This window comes from Equus quagga, unplaced genomic scaffold, assembly GCF_021613505.1.
Source record: "Equus quagga isolate Etosha38 unplaced genomic scaffold, UCLA_HA_Equagga_1.0 146_RagTag, whole genome shotgun sequence".
NCBI lineage: Eukaryota > Metazoa > Chordata > Mammalia > Perissodactyla > Equidae > Equus > Equus quagga.
The window spans coordinates 9,279,866-9,302,821 of record NW_025796728.1 but is presented as its reverse complement, the minus strand read 5'-3'; the positions used below and the strand labels follow the sequence as shown (position 1 = coordinate 9,302,821).

The 22,956-nt window shown below is 41.8% G+C and overlaps 1 protein-coding gene across 8 annotated transcripts in view; it reads right to left on the bottom strand.

The window, feature by feature from the left end:
- Window positions 1-1,070: 1,070 nt before the first annotated feature.
- The window catches only part of LOC124232924 (amyloid beta precursor protein binding family B member 2), a 364,177-nt gene continuing 342,291 nt past the window's right edge, over window positions 1,071-22,956 (bottom strand). For 7 of the 8 annotated variants that reach the window (XM_046649840.1, XM_046649839.1, XM_046649841.1 and 4 more), the window contains 6 exons: window positions 21,651-21,765; window positions 18,595-18,682; window positions 17,834-17,917; window positions 16,053-16,168; window positions 14,198-14,377; window positions 1,071-4,962 (listed from right to left, as the gene is read on the bottom strand). In XM_046649840.1, the coding sequence (XP_046505796.1) occupies window positions 4,795-4,962; window positions 14,198-14,377; window positions 16,053-16,168; window positions 17,834-17,917; window positions 18,595-18,682; window positions 21,651-21,765 (751 nt within the window). In that variant the 3' untranslated portion in view covers window positions 1,071-4,794. Of the gene's footprint in view, window positions 4,963-13,789; window positions 14,048-14,197; window positions 14,378-16,052; window positions 16,169-17,833; window positions 17,918-18,594; window positions 18,683-21,650; window positions 21,766-22,956 lie in introns of those variants that run through there. The other variant, XM_046649842.1, reaches the window with a different exon arrangement.

Genomic DNA, 22,956 nt, shown 5'->3' with positions numbered 1-22,956 from the left:
TTTTTCTCTTTAGAAGCGTATGGGGATTTTGAATTAAACCATTCATTAATTAAGCTTGCAGTTTTCTTCTTTAAGAATCTTCTAAGAAGGACATGAGCAATTATTTAAATACTTTGGTAGAGTAAAAAGGGAAAAATACTTTGGATAAAAACAATATGCGAGAATTCTAATGAAGAAGAATATTGATTACACCAACATTTTTCTTTCTTGAACTTAGTAAAGTGCTGCAAAAATCTAAAACAATGAAATTACTAGTATTTAGATACTCCAATAGAAAATTCAGGTTTTTATCTGAAATTATTACCACTCTATAATATCTGAAACCAAATGAAATTTTGTTCCTTGAGAGTAACTGCCTTTGACAGAGTAAAAGAGAGAAACTACTGGGGGAAATGCAAGATGAACAGAAAATGGGTACATCCTTTAGATTGTTTCTCTTCCTCCATGTCTCATACTTAAACTAAACCAGATTCAACTGAGTCTTCCAGTTACCTTTCATTCTGGATTTAGTGCCTGTACAACTCTGTCCTTCATTCTTTGATGTCAAGTTGTTAAAGGAAATGAAAGACAGACTATCTTAATACTAGAAAAACTGTTCACACAAGCCTCAAGATGGTGACGAAACAGGCCTCTGTGTCCAGAAGGCCAGCTGTCCTTCCTGATCACCAAATGAGGACAGTGTGATGAACTTTTTTTTTTTTTTGCTGAGGAAGATTCTCCCTGAGCTAATATCCACTGCCAGTCTTCCTCTTTTTGTATGTGAGTCACTACCACAGCACGGCCACGGACAGATGAGTGGTGTGGGCCAAAGTAAGGCTGCCAAAGTGGAGTGGGCCAAACATAGCCACTAGGCCACCAGGGGGTGGGCTCGAACTACTCAAAATTTAAAGTTACTTTCTAGTTCTTACCAGGTGGAAATATGCAATCAAAGCAGAATTTGACATTACTAAAATGATTTTAACTTGGAGGTAAGAAAAATTTGAAAATAAAATGACTAGGGTGGAGACACTAAACTGGTATTTGTATTCCTGGAGATATATGACTGAGGTGTCAGATAAATGAGCCAAACATTTTATGCAGCTAAGTTTATTCTCACAACATATTACATTTAAAATGTGTAAAAGTGGTCAACAGCAAAAGGGGCAGAAAGCAAAACCAAATGTTCTCTTGGGATAAACAAGCTGCTTTGACGGCAGGGGAGTGTTCTCACTGATGAAGTGTGAGCAGGACCTTTTCCCTGAAGCTGAAATAAACTCACTTCATTTTACTGGCTGTATAACACACGTTAGCTCTGTATTATGTTAAGTCAGCCTGGCAAACTAGAGTGCTAATGATTTTACTAGTTAAATTGTGCTAATATCAGTTAGGGAAATGTTTTTCTTATGGTTTACAAAATCTTGAATTTGTGTTGCAACACTTATGAAATGAGTGTGTCATACAAGCAAAGGAGGAAAGATTTAGGGCTTCTAGCAACCAATCTCGTGTAGGATCGCCTTACAAATGTCTATCATAAAATCAGAAAGTGGACTTTTTAAAAAGTAGCAGTGCCAACAGTTTATCACCAAGAACTTATTTTAATGGAAATGGGTCTAATGTCCCTTCATGCAATAAGACAGAGACAAACAAAAAACAATGGTCCTAGTTAGATATGGGTAATCTTATATCCAGGGGGAAACAGAGGGCATGTGGACATGTGTCTTTCAGATGAGATCACACGTGTCGTGAAGGATATAAAAACGAAGCACCAGGCAGTGCTTGAGTTTGCAAAGTAAAGTTTCTAGCCATAGGCATGTTGGCTATTCCCCTTGATGCTGCCAAGGAGCACAGACATGAGGTGGCAAGTCTGCGTCTATCTAGCTGCTTTTAAAAAATAAAAGGAACTGTAAGCATTTTGTCTTCTACATATTCCAATAAAAATGTGACTATAAATCATTACAAAACCACCTTTTAGGCAATGTATACAGTTCACTGAGATTATTTAGGCCTGGATACATTGTGAGATAATATCCAGTAAAGATAATACATTAACACAATAATGCAGTATATTTCAGTAAAAATAGAATAAATAAAATAAAAATATTTTAAGCTGTATTTAACAGATTAATTAAAAAAATGATAAGACATCCAAGGCATAGTGAACATGGCTGCCTGTTTACCGAATCACAGATATAAAGAATGCATAGATAACTGAAGTCTCACTACGTCATCAGGTCACACACTGGCACCCTTTCACAGAAGAAGACACACGGACTCTCATACGTACTTTTTGGCCATGGCAGGAAGTGTCTGAACATACTGTTTAACATAATTAATTTTACAAAATTAATTGCATTTAGTATGCAAAGCTATTTTCAAATGAAAATATCTGCAGTAAAGTTTTCAATATGTAAAGGCTATCATTCATCTTAATGCATCCTATAATTGCATATATAAATCAGTTTGCTACTTAAAGCTAGCTCAGTACTCTTGATCCTGAAAACAAATAAATGTATGCCTTGAAAAACGAACAGTAGAGAGTTCCAATACAAGAGTGGATGACTTGTTCAGGATTTTGAGGTTTATCACACTCAAACATTTCACTGTGGAGATCAAGATGAATGATCATCAGGATTGAATTGTGAACAGCTTTCAAAGGGCACAGTAAGGATTTTCCTAATGCAATAATTTCTTACGATGGTATTGGTTACTTCAGAGAGAACAGTATATAGGCTGGTGAGAAGTATAATTCATTTCTAGAGTGTCATCTTTTTTGTCACAACACTAGGGTGCTAGCAAATAATTCCAGAATTCTGAGAGGGGACGGAGGGAGGAAGCCACCTAGTCATTCCATCACGTTCCCTGGTGGCGAAGTATCACGAGTTAGGATTATGTCTACCATATGTGACATCCCCGGAAAATCTTGTGGGTTGAACCAGCTGTACTGCATGTAGAATCCTGTCCTCCACAACTGGTTTGAGGCACACAGCAGGAAAACAGTGCTGGACTGAGAGGGCAAGCGTCTTGTAATTGACAGCACTGCGTGAGTAATTTGGACACATTGCCCTACTTATACAGGGAATCCTAAGATTTCCTGACAACAGCTGGATATGCCCGGAGTAATTCCAGAAAGACTCTTGCTGGCTGGTGTGGAAGCAGCATAACTTAGAGTTGGGAAGTGTGAGCCCTAGTCCTGGTTTTCTCACTAACTTTCATGAGATCTTAGGCTAAATGACTGAGCCTCTTGGTACTTCATATTTTCATTTCTCAAATGTGTTTAGTATCTTCTCTATCTTATAAGGCTCAAATGTGATAAGAATGTGGAAACCATTTTGACAAGTACATAAAAGTGGATTAACATAGAGCATTACTGTTATAACTGAATGTTATAAAATGCTAATTTTGACATTAAAAAGGAAACAAGACCAGTGTTTAGATTGATCTCCTTAGCAACTTCCTTTTAAAACAACAATGTCAACAAGAGTCTAAACCTATGTAATCTCTACAGCTAAGTTCCTTTATCTATAGAGAGAGAAGCAGGAAAGTGCTATTTTTGGGAACCTTGTTAAACAGTCCATTGTTCCTATGTATATTTTGCTCTGATAAATTTTTAAATCTTGGAAATAAAATGGAAAAAAATACAAATTTAAAAATATATCTAGTAGAGTTGCAACAAATTCTAATATTAAATACATAAAATTCAAGAAAGGTTCGATTTAATGTAATTTGTTGCCATGGACTATACATGATGGAGAGACAGCTTTCTGGGCAAAAAGCATCAGGGTAAGATTGAGCTAGATGCAGGATCCTAGCAGATGCTTACCTAGGCGGTGGACTAACAAAATAATGTGGTGGTGGAGATCTAAAATAGAAATGGTACGTCCTCAACTCCAAATTGCATATTGGCTAATTATCAAACTCCTAAGGATGAAAGGCTGACGAGGAGCATTTCATTTTAATATTGTTTAAGTAGAGAATGGCCATAGTGAACTATAATTCTCTAGCTGCATTGTACAGTATAAGGCAGAAGTTTGAAAAATGTCCCACCCGAAATGCGTTATGATTTTGTTAATCTCTTTTTCTTAATAATCACTTTGAAAACCATCTGAAAAGAAAGGCTATTTTTGTTTGATTTTGATTTCTGAAATTTAGTCTGTTTTTCGATTTTGAAGTTTCACTTTTTTCCCCCAACATCCCACAAACAGCTGTAGACATGAAATGGTGTCCATGTGTCAAACAGCTCGCCAAGGAAAGCTGCCAGTTTGTTTCCGTACTGATGCCAACAGCCAATTTTGTCAACCTAGAGGTTCAATTTTATGAAAAATGAAAACAAAACCTGGTCATCCTATCCTTACAGCAATTCAAATGTGTCTGGTACACAGCATCTACTCCAACGTTGAAAACAGGGTGAAGTGCCGTAGGACTTAAAGGTTGCTTGTGACAGATCCAGTCAAGACGATGGTGACACTACCTCAGACGTCATTCACTCCAAGGACTCAGGATTAGTTCACTAGGAGGGGTGTGGCCACATCCTTCTCTGTGTGTGTGAAACAATGTTCACGATATTTACAATAAGAAAAAGACCTTCCACTGCTCATGATGTAACTTACTGACAGCAAAAAAAAATTAGTCATGCTTCTTTTCATATCACATGATGGTGGCGAGACGAGAGATCATGCTTGTCTAACACTGGTTAGGAATAAATTCTCTGAAGACAAAGCATCAGCAACTGAACGGAAGGCCAGACATCAGTTCATCTTCTTTAGTGTAGCTGTTCAGTCTTCAGGTAAATAGTAGAGAATCCTTTAACATATGCAGCTATGGCGTTTCTGTGACAGGGCGTTTCTGTTTCAAAGTGTCAATGAGGGATAAGACCCCTCGTTTTACATTGGTTGTGACTCTCCTGGTCACTGAGTCTGCTGGCGGAGGAGGTGGTCGAACTTTCTGTGAAGGCGGCCTGGCTACCAAGCACTTCTGGTATCGTAACTGGAATGAAAAAATGTTTTGTGGGCGTTAATAACATATCATCTCTTGTTGAACGTGATTTTAACTCATCACATTAGTTAGGTTATCACGTCTCAAAAGTTAACAACCTAGCTCCTAAACATAAATCCAAGGGTAAGTTAATTTTTTTCTTAATGTGGGTGTTTTAAATTCTCTTAAAAGATCATTAGGCTCAGCAAAGGTGTTGTGGCTTTTGCCACCCTTTTCTTCCATCCTCTACTGTCTATTTGTTCTCTATATTGACAGGCTGCAATTAATACAGCTCATAGTCAAAGAGCTAATGAAAAGAAAAAGGATTGGGAGAGACGGTTAAATCCTTCCTCAGAGACATGTGCATCTGTGTCCATGAGGTAAGTGCTCACGTTGAGGGAGAGCACAGTAGAAAGGGCAGAGTTTGAAGCTAGGCTCCATCACCTGTGGACCGTATGAGCCCAGGCTAATTATCAAATCTGTCTGAGCCTCAATTTTTATTCATTTCTTACTGTTTTAATTGCATTAGGGCAACAGCTGAAGGGGCTCAGCCAATCCAGTGTAAGGCACACTGATAAAATCAAACTTTTCTTTACACCCTGAATCCAGCATCTCTAACTCAGTGGCCTTCCTCTTGATTCAATGTAAAATGGCTGAAGAATGGGGACCTTTACAGAGGGTGTTATAATTAAGGAATACTTGTAAAAATGCCTAAAATAGGCCTAGCAATGCAGAAGGCGTTCATAAATGTTTGTTCTTTCCTCTATTTCCTGCTTTAATACAAAGAATGATGTATTAAGATTTAAGGATACATTTTATATACAAGTCTAAATCCTAATGGATTAATTGTTTTGTTTGTTTCTTCTTCTCCCCAAAGCCCCTCAGTACCTAGTTGTATATTCTAGTTGTAGGTCCTTCTGGTTGTGCTATGTGGGACACTGCCTCAGCATGGCCTGATGAGTGGTGCCATGTCCACACCCAGGATCCGAACCTGTGAATCCCTGGGCTGCTGAAGCAGAGCGCACCAACTTAACCACTCAGCCATAGGGCCAGCCCCCTAATGGATTAATTTTTAAAAATCCATTAGCACTGGTATCACGGACAGTTTCTATCCTTCAGACATATAACATAATCCCCCCACTTTTGTATTAATGCAAAGATAAATAATTCTTCAAAATTAGATAAGAAGGTTAAAATTTATCAAATGTGGGGCCGGCCCCGTGGCTGAGTGGTTAAGTTCACACACTCTGCTTCAGCAGCCCAGGGTTTCGCTGGTTCGAATCCTGGGTGCCAATATGGCACTGCTCATTAAGCCATGCTGAGGTGGCGTCCCACATGCCACAACTGGAAGGACCCACAACTAAAAATACACAACTATGTACTGGGGGGCTTTGGGAGAAAAAGGAAAAATAAAATCTAAAAAAGAAAAAAATTTATCAAATGTTTTTTCCTAATCTGAGCATTTTAATTAATTCCATGGCTGAGTTTTAGAAATCTACTTAAATATTAATAGGTTCTTTAGTATAGTTGTGAAAAAAGTTGATGTTTCCCCTGAGAGGCATAACCTGTTTACAGCAAGACTCTGTGTCACAAGGTTTTGTCATTGCCCAAAGGCCACAAAACTAGTCCCTTTCAACCTAATCACATGAAAAATGATTTATCATGTCTCCTCTATGTAAGGTATCTTGCTAGGTCTGCCTCACAACCAAAACCACACTCTTACAAAGCATGGATTTATAAATGGGCAGGTGTGGCAACATGGGACACTGGACTGGGAATTTCTAATGTTAGTTAGGTTCATCCAGTGTGAATCAAAAGTGCACCTGAGGCCTTAGGAGGGGGAGAGGAAAGGGACTGAATCTGTTTAGTCTAAGGAAATTAGAGGCCATCAGAAAAGGGACTATCTTATCCACGAGATTTTGAATACAAACCTCAGGGTAATCACTAAACAAAAAAGCAGAACAGAGACACAAATAATAAATAAGGAGAAAACAAAGAAACATAACATAAAAAACTATATAACTCAATTGGTAGACCAAAATACACAGGACAAGAAACAAAGGAAATGCAGGAGAATTGGAAAACGAGTGATAAAATGGCAGCATTCAGCCCTCATATATTGATAATCACCCTAAACATAAATGGATTGAATTCTCCAATAAAAAGACAACAGAAGGGTGAGATGGATTAAAGAACAAGACCCAACAATATGCTGCCTCCAGGAAACACATCTCAGCTCCAACAGCAAACACAGGCTCAGAGTGAAGGAGTGGGAGACGATACTCCAAGCTAATGGCAAACAAAAGAAAGCAGGTGTCGCAATACTTATATCAGACAAAGTAGACTTCAAGATAAGACAGGTAAAGAGAGACAAAGAGGGGCAATATATAATGATCAAAGGGACACTACATCAAGAAGAAATAACACTTATAAATATCTATGCACCCAACACAGGAGCACTAAAGTTCATAAAGCAACTATTAACAAACCTAAATGAAGACATTAATAGTAGAGGACCTCAACACTCCACTCACATCAATGGATAGGTCATCTAGACAGAAAATCAACAAGGAAACAGTGGAATTAAATGAAAAGCAAGAACAGTTGGACTTATATACAGAACAGTCCATCCATAAACAGGAGAATACACATTCTTCTCAAGTGTGCATGGAACACTCTCAAGAATAGACCATATGTTGGGAAACAAGGCAAGCCTCAATAAATTTAAGAAGATTGAAATAGTAACAAGCATGTTTTCTGGTCACAATGCTATAAAGCCAGAAATTAATTACAAGAAAAAAGCTGAGAAAAGGGCAAAGAGGTGGAGACCAAACAACATGTTATTGAACAAGCAGTGGATCACTGAAGAAATTAAAGGAGAAATCAAAAAATATCTGGAGACAAATGAAAATGAAAACATACCATACTAATTCATATGGAATGCAGCAAAAGCTGTATTAAGAGGGAAATTCGTCACAATACCAGCTCACCTTAACAAACAAGAAAAAGCCCAAATAAGCAATCTCAAACTACACCTATTTGAATTAGAAAAAGAAGAACAAACAAAGCCCAAAGTCAGCAGAAGGACAGAAATAATAAAAATCAGAGCAGAAATAAATGCTATTGAAACAAAAAAGGCAATAGAAAGAAAGGATCAATGAAACAAAGAGCTGGTTCTTTTTATTTTTTTTATTTTTATTTTTTTCAATTTTTTTTTAATTGAGTTATTGATAGGTTACAATCTTGTGAAATTTCAATTGTACATTAATGTTTGTCAGTCGTGTTGTAGGTGCACCACTTCACCCTTTGTGCCCACCCCCCCACCTCACCTTTCCCCTGGTATCCACTAAACTGTTCTTGGTCCATAATTTTAAATTCCTCATATGAGTGGAGTCAAACACAGATTATCTTTCTCTCGCTGGCTTATTTCACTTAACATAATTCTCTCAAGGTCCATCCATGTTATTGCAAATGGAATGATTTTGTTCTGTTTTGCAGCTGAGTAGTATTCCATTGTATATATGTACCACATCTTCTTTATCCATTCGTCTGTTGATGGGCACTTAGGTTGCTTCCACGTCTTGGCTATTGTAAACAGTGCTGCAATAAACATTGGGGTGCACAGGACTTTTGGGATTGCTGACTTCAAGCTCTTTGGATAAATACCCAGTAGTGGGATGGCTGGATCGTATGGTAGTTCTACTTTTAGTTTTTTGAGGAATCTCCATACTGTTTTCCATAGTGGCTGCACCAGTTTGCATTCCCACCAGCAGTGTATGAGGGTAAAGAGCTGGTTCTTTGAGAATATAAATAAAATTGAGAAACCCCTAGCCAGACTTACAAAGAAAAAAAGAGAGAAAGCTCAGATAAATAAAATTAGAAATGAAAGAGGAGAAATAACAACAGATACCACAGAAATACAATGGATTATAAGAGAATACTGTGAAAAGCTATTTGCCAACAGAATGGACAATCTAGAGGAAATGGATAAATTCTTAGACTCTTACAACCTCCCAAAGCTGAATCAAGAAGAAATAGAGAATCTGAATAGAACAATCACAAGTAAAGAGATTCAAAGAGTAATCAAAAGCATCCTAAAGAATAAAAGCCCAGGACCAGGCGGCTTCCCTGAGGAATTCTACCAAACTTTCAGAGAGGATATAATACCTATCCATCTCAAGCTATTCCAAAAGATTAGGGAAGATGGAACACTTCCTAACAGATTCTACAAGGCCAACATAACTCTTGACACCAAAGCCTGACAAAGACAACACAAAAAAGCAAAACTATAGGGCCAATATTGCTGATGAACATAGATGCAAAATCCTCAACAAAATATTGGCAACCTGAATACAGCAACACATCAAAAAGATCATCCATCATGATCAAGTGGGATTTGTACCAGGGACACAGGGATGGTTCACCATCCGCAAATCAATCAATGTGATACACCACATTAACAAAATGAGGAATAAAAACCACATGATCATCTCAATAGATGCAGAGAAAGCATTTGACAAGATCCAACAGCCATTTATGATAAAAACTCTGAACAAAATGGGCATAGAAGGGAACTGCCTCAACATAATAAAGGCCATATATGACAAACCCACAGCCAACATCATACTCAATGGGCAAAAACTGAGTGTCATCCCCCTGAGAACAGGAACAAGATAAGGATGCCCACTATCACCACTCTTATTCAACATAGTACTGGAGGTTTTGGCCAGAGCAATTAGGCAAGAGAAAGGAATAAAAGGAATCCAAATAGGAAGTGAAGAAGTGAAACTCTCACTGTTTGCAGACGACATGATCTTATCTATAGCAAACCCTAAAGAATCTATTGGAAAACTATTAGGAATAATTAACAACTACAGTAAAGTTGCTGGGTCCAAAATCAACTTACAAAAATCAGTTGCATTTCTGACTCTAATAATGAACTTACAGAAAGAGAACTCAAGAATACAATTCCATTTAAATCGCAACAAGAATAATAAAGTACCTAGGAATAAATTTAACTAAGGAGGTGAAGGACTTATACAATGAAAACTCTAAGAGATTATTGAAAGAAATAGATAATGACATAAAGAGATGGAAAGAGATTCCATGCACATGGATTGGAAAAATAAACATAGTTAAAAATGTCCATACTACCCAAAGCAATGTACAGATTCAATGCAATCCCAATCAGAATCCCAATGACACTCTTCACAGAAATAGAGCTAAGAATCCTAAAATTCACATGGGGCAACCAAAGACCTCGGCTTGCTAAAGCAATAGTGAGAAAAAAGAACAAAGCTGGAGGCATCACAATCCCTGACTTCAAAATGTACTACAAAGCCATAGTGATTAAAACAGCATGGTACTGGTACAAAAACAGGCACATAGATCAATGGAGCAGAACTGAAAGCCCAGAAATAAAACCACACATATACAGACAGCTAATCTTCAACAAAGGTACCAAGAACATACAATGTAGAAAAGACAGTCTCTTCAATAAATGGTATTGGGAAAACTGGACAACCACATGCAAAAGAATGAAAGTAGACCATTATCTCACGCCATACACAAAAATAAACTCAAATTGGATCAAAGACTTGAAGATAAGTCCTGAAACCATAAAACTCCTGGAAGATAATATAGGTAGTACACTCTTTGACGTCGAACTTAAAAGGATCTTTTCGAATACCATGTCTTCTCAGACAAGGGAAACAAAAGAAAAAATAAACAAGTGAGAGTTCATCAGACTAAAGAGCTTCTGCAAGGCAAAAGAAACTGGGATCAAAAGACAACCCACCAATTGGGAGAAAATTTTTGCAAATCATATATCCAATAAGGGGTTAATCTATATAATATATAAAGAACTCACACAAGTGAACAACAAAAAAGCAAACAGCCCGATCAAAAAATGGGCAGAGGATATGAACAGACATTTTTCCAAAGAAGATATACAGATGGCTAATAAACACATGAAAAGATGTTCAACATCACTAATCATCAGGGAAATGCAAATCAAAACTACACTAAGATATCACTTTACACCTGTTAAAATGGCTATAATCACTAAGACTAAAAATAACAAATGTTGGAGAGGGTGTGGAGAAAAGGGAACCCTCATACACTGCTGGTGGGAATACAAACTGGTGCAGCCGCTACGGAAAACAGTATGGAGATTCCTCAAAAAACTGAAAATAGAACTACCATACGGCCCAGCTAGCCCACTACTGGGTATCTACCCAAACAACTTGATCAACAATCCAAAGTAACATATGTACCCCTATGGTCACTGCAGCACTAATCACAATAGCCAAGTCATGCAAACAATCCAAGTGCCCACTGACTGATGATTAGATAAGGAAGATGTGGTAAATATATACAATGGAATACTACTCAGCCAGAAAAAAATACAAAATCATCCCATTTGCAACAACATGGATGGAGCTGGAGGGAATTATACTAAGTGAAATAAGCCAGACTGAGAAAGACAAACACCTGATGATTTCACTCATATGTGGAATATAAACAAACACATGGACAAAGAAAACACATCTGTGGTTACCAGGGGAAGGGGGGTGTGGGGTGGGCACAGGGGCTGAAGGGGAGCATCCATGTGATGACAGACAAGAAATAATGTACAACTGAAATTTCACAATGATGTAAACTATTATGAACTCAATTAAAAAAATTGCACCTGAGCAATTTCATTAACGATCGCTCTTATTCTAAATTTCACCAAAATATCTTCAGCTGGGCCTACACCACACAGCTGCAAAATATGCCTACTAATTAAGTAGATTCAAAAGAATGTGTTAATGCTGTAGATTTTTCAGTTGGTATAAATTCATGCACAGATATTTCAGACAGAGAATCGTGCAGATATGAATCAAGAGGTAGGCCACTGAGTTACAAATTCTGGATTTGCACTGTAAAGAAAGGTTTGATTTTATCAGTATGTCTTACACTGGATTGGCTGAGCCCCTTCAGCTGGTTGCCCTAATGCAATTAGAACAGTAAACAAATGAGTAAAAATTGTTTCTAAGAAAATGAGACTGGGATTTGGAAAACAAACTGTAACTTCTGATAAAAGCTAATTATTTAATTGTCATCAGCACTTAAAGTGTATAATTAAGGCTGAAAGCCATTCATTTTGTGACTAAAACCATCTGTTATGATCCTTTTCAATTTCATGAATTGCCTAAATAGTCACCCTCCATTTGTGCTCAACTGAACTTCCTCATTGGCTATCCCATCTCAGTTCCCTGCGGCTGGTCAGGAGGCGCATCTTGACACTCCCCTCCGCCTGGCCCTGCTCCTTTCCATGCAGGCTTTTGTGAGTTAGAATTCGGCTCCACGGTACAAGGGGAAACTGTCCTCTCACAGAGGACTGTGGTGAGAATGGAGTCAGATACTGAGTGCACAGGTTCAGGTCTTCCCATCCCTTCTCCCACCTGTCCTCTCCATTTCACAGGTGGCTTTTAAGATCACAGTCGATTGGCTCTCTTTTCTCATTCCCCACCTTTGCCAACTGCCGTCGTCCTCTTCCTTTTTCTTCATTCTTAACCTAGCGAGGTACTGCATATACAAAACCAGAACTCCCACAACTCTAAATTCCACCTAGTCTTGATTCTTAGCATCTGGCCAGTCTCAAAGTCGCTCTAACCCAACTGGGAGGCTAAGCCCCAACCCCAGGCTCTTAATCTGCCACCAAGACCTTGCCTCAAGGTCTTGTTATATGTTATATGTTATATGTTATATGACCCCCATTTCAATCCAGCTTCACTGGCTCACTTCTCTCAGCCTAAAAATGCATGAATCTCCCCAATCCTAAAACAAATGAGCAAACCCCTCAGTGTTGTGCTTCAAGCTACCCCTTCACTGTCTGACTTCATGAGTTATCTACTGTCAGGGTCCCCACTCCTTTCTCTCCCAGTCACTTCTCAATCCAGAGCAGTCTCATACTTTTAGTTATAGCACTCTCTACACTACAGCAGAATTTTGGTTAACCCTTCTCCCCCATATACCTAAACTCCACCATGCAAGGATCATATCTCAGTCCTACATGAACCTCCTAGAGTCCAGCCCATAAATGATGGAGTGATTAAATGAAGCACAGGTGCCTCAAATTCAGCATTCCTCCTGCCAAGGCCAAGCGATTCTCTACAACGTCTCTCCAATCATCTGCTCCTGTTTATTCCCATGGCCACTCTCCCATTTAGATGCTCCAAAGCTCTCACCCGGACCAGTAAACTGGCCTCCTGGCTGATCTCCCCACCTCAGCCTCGTCTTCCACATTCTTTTCCTTTGTTCTGGAGTACACTTTTAAAACCTAGCATGATCAATTCACTCCCACTTAATGATCTTTGCCGAAGATAAACACCTTAGTATGACATCACAGGCCTTTCATGAGGTGGACCTTGCCTCCTCCCACTTGGTTCCACCAATCCAATCTGCTGTTGCTAGAATATACCAGCACCCCAGGTTTGGATGCCTACATTCATACAGTCCCCTCATTTTTACTAGAACTTTTTCAGTGCTTGGCATAATAGGTGCTCAAAGGATATTTGCGGAATAAATGATGAAGTACCTTTGTTTGAAATCATATATGTGATGCAAAGAGCACTAGCTTTGGTACCTGGAAGACCTGGCACTGAATGCAGGCTCTGTCACTTACCAACTCTGTGCCCTGGGGCCCGTTCTCTCCTCCGACCCTCTGTTTTCTCATAAATAAAACAGAACTAACAACTACCTAACAGGATTGTTGTAAGGACTGAGTTCACAGATAGAAAGAAAACAAAATATGTAAGAACAAGTCACTTAAACAAACTTATCTAAAATAAAACTCACTCAATACATTGCATTTTATTTTTAAAGTACTGAGTTGGTCCCAAACAGCACCAACTCACTCATGCACGACCAACATTTCCTGACCACATACTCCAATTAATTAGGGACCAAGAGTTGAGAATCCTCAATTTGTGGTTTTGAAGATCACCCTTTTTGATGTTACTGGAGTCCCACAGAATCTGGCTCCACCCGGCGCTGCTGCTCTCAGGTGTCCTCGCCTCCTGAGATGGCAAACTGCTCATCATAACTGACTCTGTCCACAGGAATGAGGGTGTTATACGGTAAAACAGTACTTTAGAGATTAGACTTGTCTTCTTTTAAATTAGTAACTCTGCTCTAATTTATGGCATATAAAACAAAGGCAGGGGCATGAGGGTTGAACCCCTGTGGTGGGATTACTCACCATGCAGGCGGCCTGCACCGCCTCGGACACGTTACCGGCATTCGGCTCGCACCAGAAAACGTGGCACTCAAAGCGCTGGTTCCCAGTGTCCATGATGAAGGCAAATGTGTGGACATCCTTCCCGACGCCCATGAAGGACAAGAATCGCACACGACACTCCACTAGGATTTCCTCTTCATTCTGCAAGAGACATAGTTCACAGCCCTCGCTCTCTGGGAAGCCAGGCAATAGTCACAAACAGGTTCAGCTCTTAAATCATGGAATCAAGCTTAGAGTGGCCGCATACAGGAGCTGGTACTAGGAAATATATAGCCACACTGAACTTAGAAAGGACTTGTATTTTTCTAAAGAGGCAAGTTTCTAAATGCGTCTGGAGAGGCCATCACTGCTATAGTGTCTCATTCCGGTATTTAATTTTGCTCCGAACTACACTGCAACCGTGGTTTGTGTGCTCTGTTCCCTATCCACTGTGTTGCAAGCCTGTGAGTCCACCGAAGGTAGGAACAATGTCATGTCTATTTCTCACATCTTGCTCATACAGGGCACCCAGTGGCTCAAAACCCATTTGCCCAGGGGAACCCACTGGAAACCCCAGGGCACCAAGAGAAAAAGAGCCATGGGATCCTTTTCCATCCAGTTCTTCTTCCCAAGCTAAACAGGACGTTGAACCATATTTCTGTGTAAAACAAAAAGTTGCCAAGTCATTTTCTTTTTCTTTTTCACAAACTGATATCCATATGGTATCCATATGATGCAGTGCAAAGAAATGTTCAGAATTCATTCTTATGAACGCCACATCCTTTGCAGCAACCATATGCAATTTTTGAGTTAGTAAACACATCCAGAATGTTGACTTTTGGATCATTAAGATCTTGAATTATTAAATATTCACTCAGGTTATGTGGGATTGTTTAACAAGAAAACTAAACTAGTCTGAGAGGCCGGGAAGTTTTCTTAGGAGAAATGACATCTGAGTTGAGCTCTGGGTAGGGGCTGGGTAGGCAAAGGGGTGGAGCACAGAAGGAGCAGCTCTTGCAAAGATGCGGAGGTGGGAAAGGGCATGACGACTGAAGACTTGAAGACAACCCAGCATGGCAGGCTGGAGAGGCGGCTGGGGTCAGTGAGCACCTCACTCCTCTTTAGAAGGTGAACTGGCTTGAAGGTGATCTGCTAGTGGACAGAAGCAAGAGCAGGCCAAAGACTGTGGCCTTTTCATGACAGCTGCTTCACAGAGGCAGACAAGTGGTAAAGAGTTGGGAGCCAGTTTGCCTGGATTCGAATCCTGACCTTACTACTTCTGACTGTGTGACCTTGGGGAGTTACTTAATCTCTCTGTGCTTTAGTTTCCTCAACCACAAAATTGGGATAGTTTGAGTTGAGGCTAATGCTGGCCTCTCTCAAGATGACCAATGGCCCCTGCTACTACTGACAGAACAAACCACAGGACCTTCCACGACAGAAGCGTCTCCTGTGCTCCAACCCCAGAAAACTGCCTAGTCAATTCTGGAGCCTGGAGAGTGACTGGCCAGAAAACCAAACCCCATTAGTGAGTTACTGCTAGCGTCATACAGTCACTTCCAGTGAACGATTTAAATCTCTTGGGCATATGAGGAAGAAAGAATCAGGAGCACCAGAATAGGAGCTTCTGAGTCCAGGAAAGCAAAGGTGTGCAAAGATCCAGACACAAGGGGAAAAATCTTTTTTTTTTTTTCAAATGTAGGCTATTCTAATCACAAGCAAGCACAACTCCCCAGAGGTCGAGACGTGGCTCTGTGTCTAAGTTTCACGGAAAGTTATTGTGTCCCAAACCTCACTGCCGCCCACATAGGCCAATGGCACCTACAAGCCTCTGTACCTTTTCACTGATGACGGTCACAGTAGCATCGGCCACGTTCATGTTCACTGACGGCCAGTCCTCCTTGTCAGATGAGGTCATGAGACTTTCTATGGCATTGTTCAGGGTATCCATTCCTGTGGATGGAAGGGACAACTGAGAAAAGTCCTCAAGCTATTTATCACTCTCAAATGTGGGCCCAAATCACCCCGTAAGGGCTGTGACCAGACTGATCTTTAAAACCCCAGAAAACAAGACGTTTAATTTCTCATGTTTGCTTAAAAGAAATGCCAGCTCCTTCCACAGGAACATCCAGAGATGTAGTGTGATGTCCTGACTATCGGACCATCGTACTCCTTTCTCCTGCTCTCTCCAAAGATTCCCCAGCTCCGAGTGCATCAACAGTACTCAAGCAAATGCAACATTTTCTAAGCAAGGGGCTTTGGGAAAGGGGACCCAATGGAAGCCAGCGTCTGCCAGTACACCCCCACCTTCCTTCATCTGACTTGGTTACTTAAGGCCAAGTTTGGGTGGCACCTTTACATGAGCTCTATGTGCTAGTCAATGGGGCACTTTTGCTGGGTGTTCCCACAGCTGTTTTGTTGGAGGTGAGGCAGGACAACTTTATCAAGATATAATTCACATAACATACAAGTCACTCATTTAAAGTGTATAATTCAATGATTTTTAGTATAGTCACAGAGTCGTGCGATCATCACCACAATCAATTTTAGGACATTTTCATCACTCCAAAAAGAAACCCTGTACGTTTTGGGAGTTACCCTTCATCTCCTCCCAGCCCCTGGCCATCACTTATTTAATTTCCATCTCTAGAGATTTGCCTATTGTGGACATTTCATATAAATGGAATCATGCGGTATGTGGCCCTTTGTGACTGGCTTCTTTCATTTAGCATGTTTTCAAGGTTTATCCATGTTGTACTATGTTTCAGTATTTCGTTCCTTTTTATTGCCAGATAGCATTCCATTGTATGGCATTATCACATTTTATTTATCTGTTCATCAGTTGATGGACATTTAGGTTTCCACTTTTTGACTGTTACAAATAACGCTGCTGTGAACATTTGTGGATATATTTTCATGTGGACAGATGTTTTCATTTCATCTGGGCATGTGCATAGGAGCAGAATGGCTGGATCCAATGGTAACTCTACGTTTAACTTTTTGAGGAGCTGCCAGGCTGTTCCAAAGCAGCTGAGCCATTTTACATTCCCCTCAGCAGCACATGAAGGCTCTGATTTCTCCACAGCCTTTTCTACCTGGGAAAGGCCACATCTCCCAGGCTCCTCTCAGCTTGGGATGGCTAAGTGACTAAGTTCTGCCCCTGGGATGTGAGCTGACTGCTGTGTGTGCTGCTGCTGACTCACACCTTGAAAGAAAGGCATGAGGGCTCCCCCAGCGCTTTCTCCCTGCCCGCCAGCTGACGAGGACTGAAGCAGGTGCCTGGCCCCAGAGGAGGAGGCCCTATCTGAGAATGGCAGAGTCCTGCTACAGCCGTGGATTGCGCATCTCTGGACTCTTCGGTAAATGAGAAACGTGTCTGCTTTGTTAAGGTCCCTATAATGTGGGGATCACAGGTCAGAGCAGCTTAACCTGTCCTCTCCTATCATCTCATGCTCTTTTGATCAGGACTATTCCTGTGCTCTGGCTGGTGACAGTGCAAGGGCCAGAGTCCACACATGGAAAGGCAGTGACACAGTAGACCCCACCCTTTTGGGAGGCTGAATACCTCCTATGAGGTATTCCCAACACCTGCAAAGTGGAAAGACGTGTTTCACATACCGACCGGCTTGTCTACAGGTAACATGCCCAGGTACTGCACGTGGAACTTCTGGACCAGCTCAGTCTTTGGTGTTGGAAAATCTACTACAGGGAACAAAAGCAACACGTTTTTCTCAGTGGTTCCAACATACACATAAAACGCAGCCATCACTATGTCACCTGGAACGCACCCCCGGTGCCATATTGTCCTGTGTTTCTAAAGGCAAATGCGCAATTGTTCTATAAGAATGGAGACACTGGGCTCTGTCCATCCAAATCCCATCCAACTTTCATTTCTAGGCAGGAAAACATGTAAAAGCAGGAACTGGAATCTGTGTTAAAGCTGCTACTGTCCCTTTGATGTGTGCTAAGTAAGAGCTTTTGATGTCCTATTTGTTAGATGTGGTTTATGCTCAGAGAAAATTTAATCACAAAGGGCACAGTTTGGGAAAATAACAGAGCCCCACCCAATATCAACCCACATATTTTTAAACCAGCTGGTCTTTACTCTAGACTGTACGTGAGCTATAAACCCACCAAAGATACTGTTCTTTAATCTTGTCCAACAACAAAACTCACCTGGGCCCTTCCTGACTAATCCTACTGACACAAAATCAACTCTACGCCATGGGGAGGACACCGGGTGCATGCTCAGTGCGTGTTTGTTGAGTCGAGCATTGTTTTTAAGGAGATTAGAAACACCACGGAACCATCTGAGACCCTTTGGTTCTTGACTAGGATGGACAGCACCACCAAGAAGGGAGCAGTTGCCACCGACTTACCTTGCAAGGGAACGTCGAGATTCACATTGTTTCTTTCCTGTAAGGAACCACAGGCCAGGGCTTTGGCATTCTTCCGTTCGGCCATAATCTGAAGAAGAGAAAGCACAGCTTTGGTTTGTGGTTGAGACCCCCTGTCTTCAGCCATCCCAGCCAGTACGTGCCCAAGCTGATTTCACTTCCAGGTTAACCCAGCTTTAGTCTGTTGCCTCCCTTCTCACCCTCGTGTCTCTGAGCTACGTATATTGAGAATTGTGCTCAGTCCTCTAGGGATAACAGGTGAATGACTATCCCTCAGAGTAAGTCTCCTAATTGTTTGGAGTTCATTCTTCCATTCACCAGGCTCCCAACTCTACTAAAACAACCCAAACAAATATCCCTAGTCAAGGGTGGGCCTGTTGGCCCACTGTGGTCAGTGGAACACAGAGCAGTGGACTCCCCCCACTGCTTCCGGATGCTGACTTTTAGGTTCTCTTTTAAGGTAATCTGGGGACACAGTACATGGGTTCAAATCCCACCTCCACCATGTACTGGCTGTGTGACCAAGTCACCTGACCTCTCGTGTCTCATTTTCTCCACTGTCCATGGGGATACTGATAACATTTATGTCCCTAATAACAATAATGTTATGTTGGTTCTGAGGATCACATGTAAACGCTCAGAAATATTAGCTGCTATCCTTGTGATTGTTTTTCTCAAGCTGTTTAAATCTGTCAGCTGTCTTCCAAACTGTCTCTCTTCCGTTAGGGACATTAATGTCTCCTCTATCTAAGAGTCTTCCCTTTCCCTCTTGTTTACACAGTGCTGTGGGTTCAAGGGCTGAATGAAGCCCACCCTTCAAAGATCCCAAAAGCAACTCAGATCTTCATTTCCAGCCCAAGCTTTCCATTCCAACTGGAACAAAAGTCATTTCCTCTCCAGAGCTCCGCTCCGTCCATTTCCAGACCTGTGCCTGGGGCGGTGGGCAGGAGGGCTGCTGACAATCATAAAGTGGAGTATTTCTTGAGCACTTGTTCTGTTCCAGGCCAGGTTCCAAGGGCTTTACACTCGAATACAAATTCCACAAGGACAAGGCCTTTTTTCTGTTTTGGTCTCTGCTGTCTCCTCAGAACAGTGCCTGGCACATAAATGGTGCTCGATTATATTGGTGGCATGAATGACTGAAAAAAGGAAGCCTGGGGAGTGTGCTGCAACGCTGCAAAAGGTCCAGCTGTGCCTGGTCCTGTCCATGCAAAGCGTGACTATTGGCTGGGATAAACGTGGTGGTCCCCAGACCCATCCTGCATGTCCTTGTCACATGGGTCAGAGTTGCAGACTGGCGGGCTGTTTCTTTTGGGACTGGAGACAGTTCCCACAGGAACTGTGGCTTGCATCTGCTTCGTTCCTGTGGCTCAGATATCAGGCTGTGCCACGGCGGTGGCTGTGGCCACAGCCTGGGGCTTGCCAGCCCAGGAGGAATTGTGAGAATGTGGCTGGGTCATGCTGTCGGCTCAAAATCAGAAAGGTGATGTTCAACAGAGGTGATGGTGAAGTGTTGTATTTAGATTCAATAAGTAGGTTTGGGGAGTGGAAAGGCCTGGCTGAAGGAAGTCAGTGACAGCGTCCTGAGGGTGTGGCCAACCACTATTTGAATATAAGCCAGTGGGTGATATGATTGCTAAGAAGACCAATCATCCTAGTACTATATTCTTCTTCTTTTTTTTCTTCTTTAGGAAGATTAGCCCTGAGCTAACATCTGATGCCAATCCTTTTTTTTTGTTTTGTTTTTTTGCTGAGGAAGACTGGCCCTGAACTAACATCTGTGCCCATCTTCCTCTACTTTATATGTGGGATGCCTGCCACAGCATGGCTTGACAAATGGTGCATAGGTCCACACCCAGGATCCAAACTGGCGAACCCCAGGCCACCGAAGTGGAATGTGCGAACTTAACCACTGCGCCACCAGGCTGGCCCTAGTACTGTATTCTTGAGGTCAAAGGACAGGGTGGTCCATGGTCTGTTCTCTGCCAGCTCATTTCTGGAACACTGTGTTCATTCAGGGGCAACCAACCAGAGTATGCCCAGAAGAGGCTGGTTAGGAGCTTGGTAACCACATGACCCAAAAGTGGCTGAAGAGATGGGGGTGGGGATTCTGGAGAAGAGAGGAAGTCAGGAGCAGGAAGACTCAACGATGGATACTTGTCCAGCATCTCTAATTGTGCCAGGCACAGGGCACAGCTTCAACTAACAAAGAGCTGCCCAGCAAAGAGACAAACTGAAGGAATCTTTCTCTGTTGCTACAGGTCACGGATCTCAAGTAAATACACAGAGGTTCCAGAGAGGAAAAGTTCAGGTTAACACAAGAAAGAACTCTATAACAGCCAGAACCACTCAATAATAGAAGGCTTTCCTGAAAGGTACAAGACCCCACCAATGGATGTGAGTGGAAGCGCTGGGCAGAGGGCGGGGACATTTGTGTTAGGAATATGCTGGAGGGAAGGTGGGAGGCTGGGCTGGCGATGCCCGGACTCTGGTTAAGGAAGCGGGACCCTCACCAGTGTGAGACAGTGACCACAGCCCTGCCTCACGGCTGGTCAGGGTTTCCACGAGCTGCCGTGTGTCCTCATGAAGTCAGCATGCGTTCATGGCAACCCCCAGCTGCCTGCATTTCCACAGACACCCAGCTGGTTTGTTAGCACCCTCGCTTCTGTGTTCACTCTCAGATCAGGTGGCCCTGTCCCTGGGAAATCCGCCCTAACTCCTTTCCCCTGTTTCCTGGCTGGGCTTGGTTTACACAGCTCTGCCCTGCACCTGCCACTGTTGTGTCTACCTATTATACCCCCCGGGCTGTGGGAGGGACTAAGGCTGCAGTCATTTGGTAGACAGAGTGCCATTTAGAGCAATGCCTGACAGGCAGCGAGAGCACTATAATGAGGTGGATGGAACAAAGAGTCAACCCGCTTCTCCCCAAGCTCAATTTGCAGGTCCACGTGGCCCCTCTCCTGACCTTTCAAACCCCCTCCCTGCTCAAGCAGTGAGAAAAGAGAGGGATGGACCACTGTGCTCTGACTCCCCCTTACCTTGGAGCAGATTTCGTGGAGACTTGTGGCGATGGCTTTTGCTGGTGTGTCACATCGAAATACATGACATTTCAAAATTCTTGTATCTTTGTCTCTTGCTACATAAGCAAAATCTCTGTGCAAACAAAATTCATCAGTATATCAGTAAGGAACCTTTACCAACACACATTCTAGTGATGAATGTTAACTGAGAGTAGGCAATGGTTAAAAAAAACTTAGGGGCCGGCCTGGTGGCATAGTGATTAAGTTTGAGCGCTCCACTTTGGCAGCCTGGGGTTCATAGGTTTGGATCCCAGACACGGACCTAGCGCCGCTCATCAAGCCATGCCGTGGCAGCATCCCACATAAAATAGAGGAAGATTGGCACAGATGTTAGCTCAGCGACAATCTTCCTCAAGCAAAAAGGAAGATTGGCAACAGATGTTAGCTCAGGGCCAATCTTCCTCACACACAAAAGAATTTACATTTCAACAGCTACCTAAACCAGAGGAACAACTTTATGGATACTAGGAATTCATTTCTGAGTAAAATGACTAGCGTTCCCCAAACCTGGTGTGTTGAACTCTTGGAATCTCTAACAACCCTTCATGAAAAACGAATTTTATAGGAACTTGCTATCTAGAGTAACAACAAATATTATGATTATAAATATTACGATTATAAAACAGAAAGGCTTGAAAGAACAGGAATTTGTATGAGTGATACTGAGACAAACACAGTGGTGTTGCAGAAGCTCTAATGTGTAAACATGAGCACAGAGGATGGATCAGACCCACAGCTGCTTGACAAAGATGACGGGCAATCACAGGGCAGGCCGGAACACAAAGAGACACCACAGGCTGAACTCCCGTCAAAGGCATTTGATTCTGTTAAACGGCTCTCATACTCCGAGCTCAGGGAGACGGCAGCACCATCACACCATATATTGTCAGCTCAGCCACCACGATGAGCATGCAGCTGGTGCTGGGTTTACCATCTGTTTCACTGATGAAAAGGCTATTGACTGTGACATTACCTGGCTTCAAAAGAACCATGCTATACAACTAAATTTCTCACTGTTGTTATTGGAGGACAGTGGTTGAAAGATCAAAATGCGTATGAAAAATAAGTACCCAGATTTACCCATCAGGTAATGGATCACAATGATTTCTCTGCATATGTTGCTAAGCCAGGATACTCTCTGTAGACATAACCACAGATGAGTTTATTTTTATTTATTTCTCCTAATGTAAGAACTGGCAGTCTTTTCACAGACTGTGGTAGATACTTTCTCCAAGATATCCTTGGCTTCCTTGGGAAGGCAGAA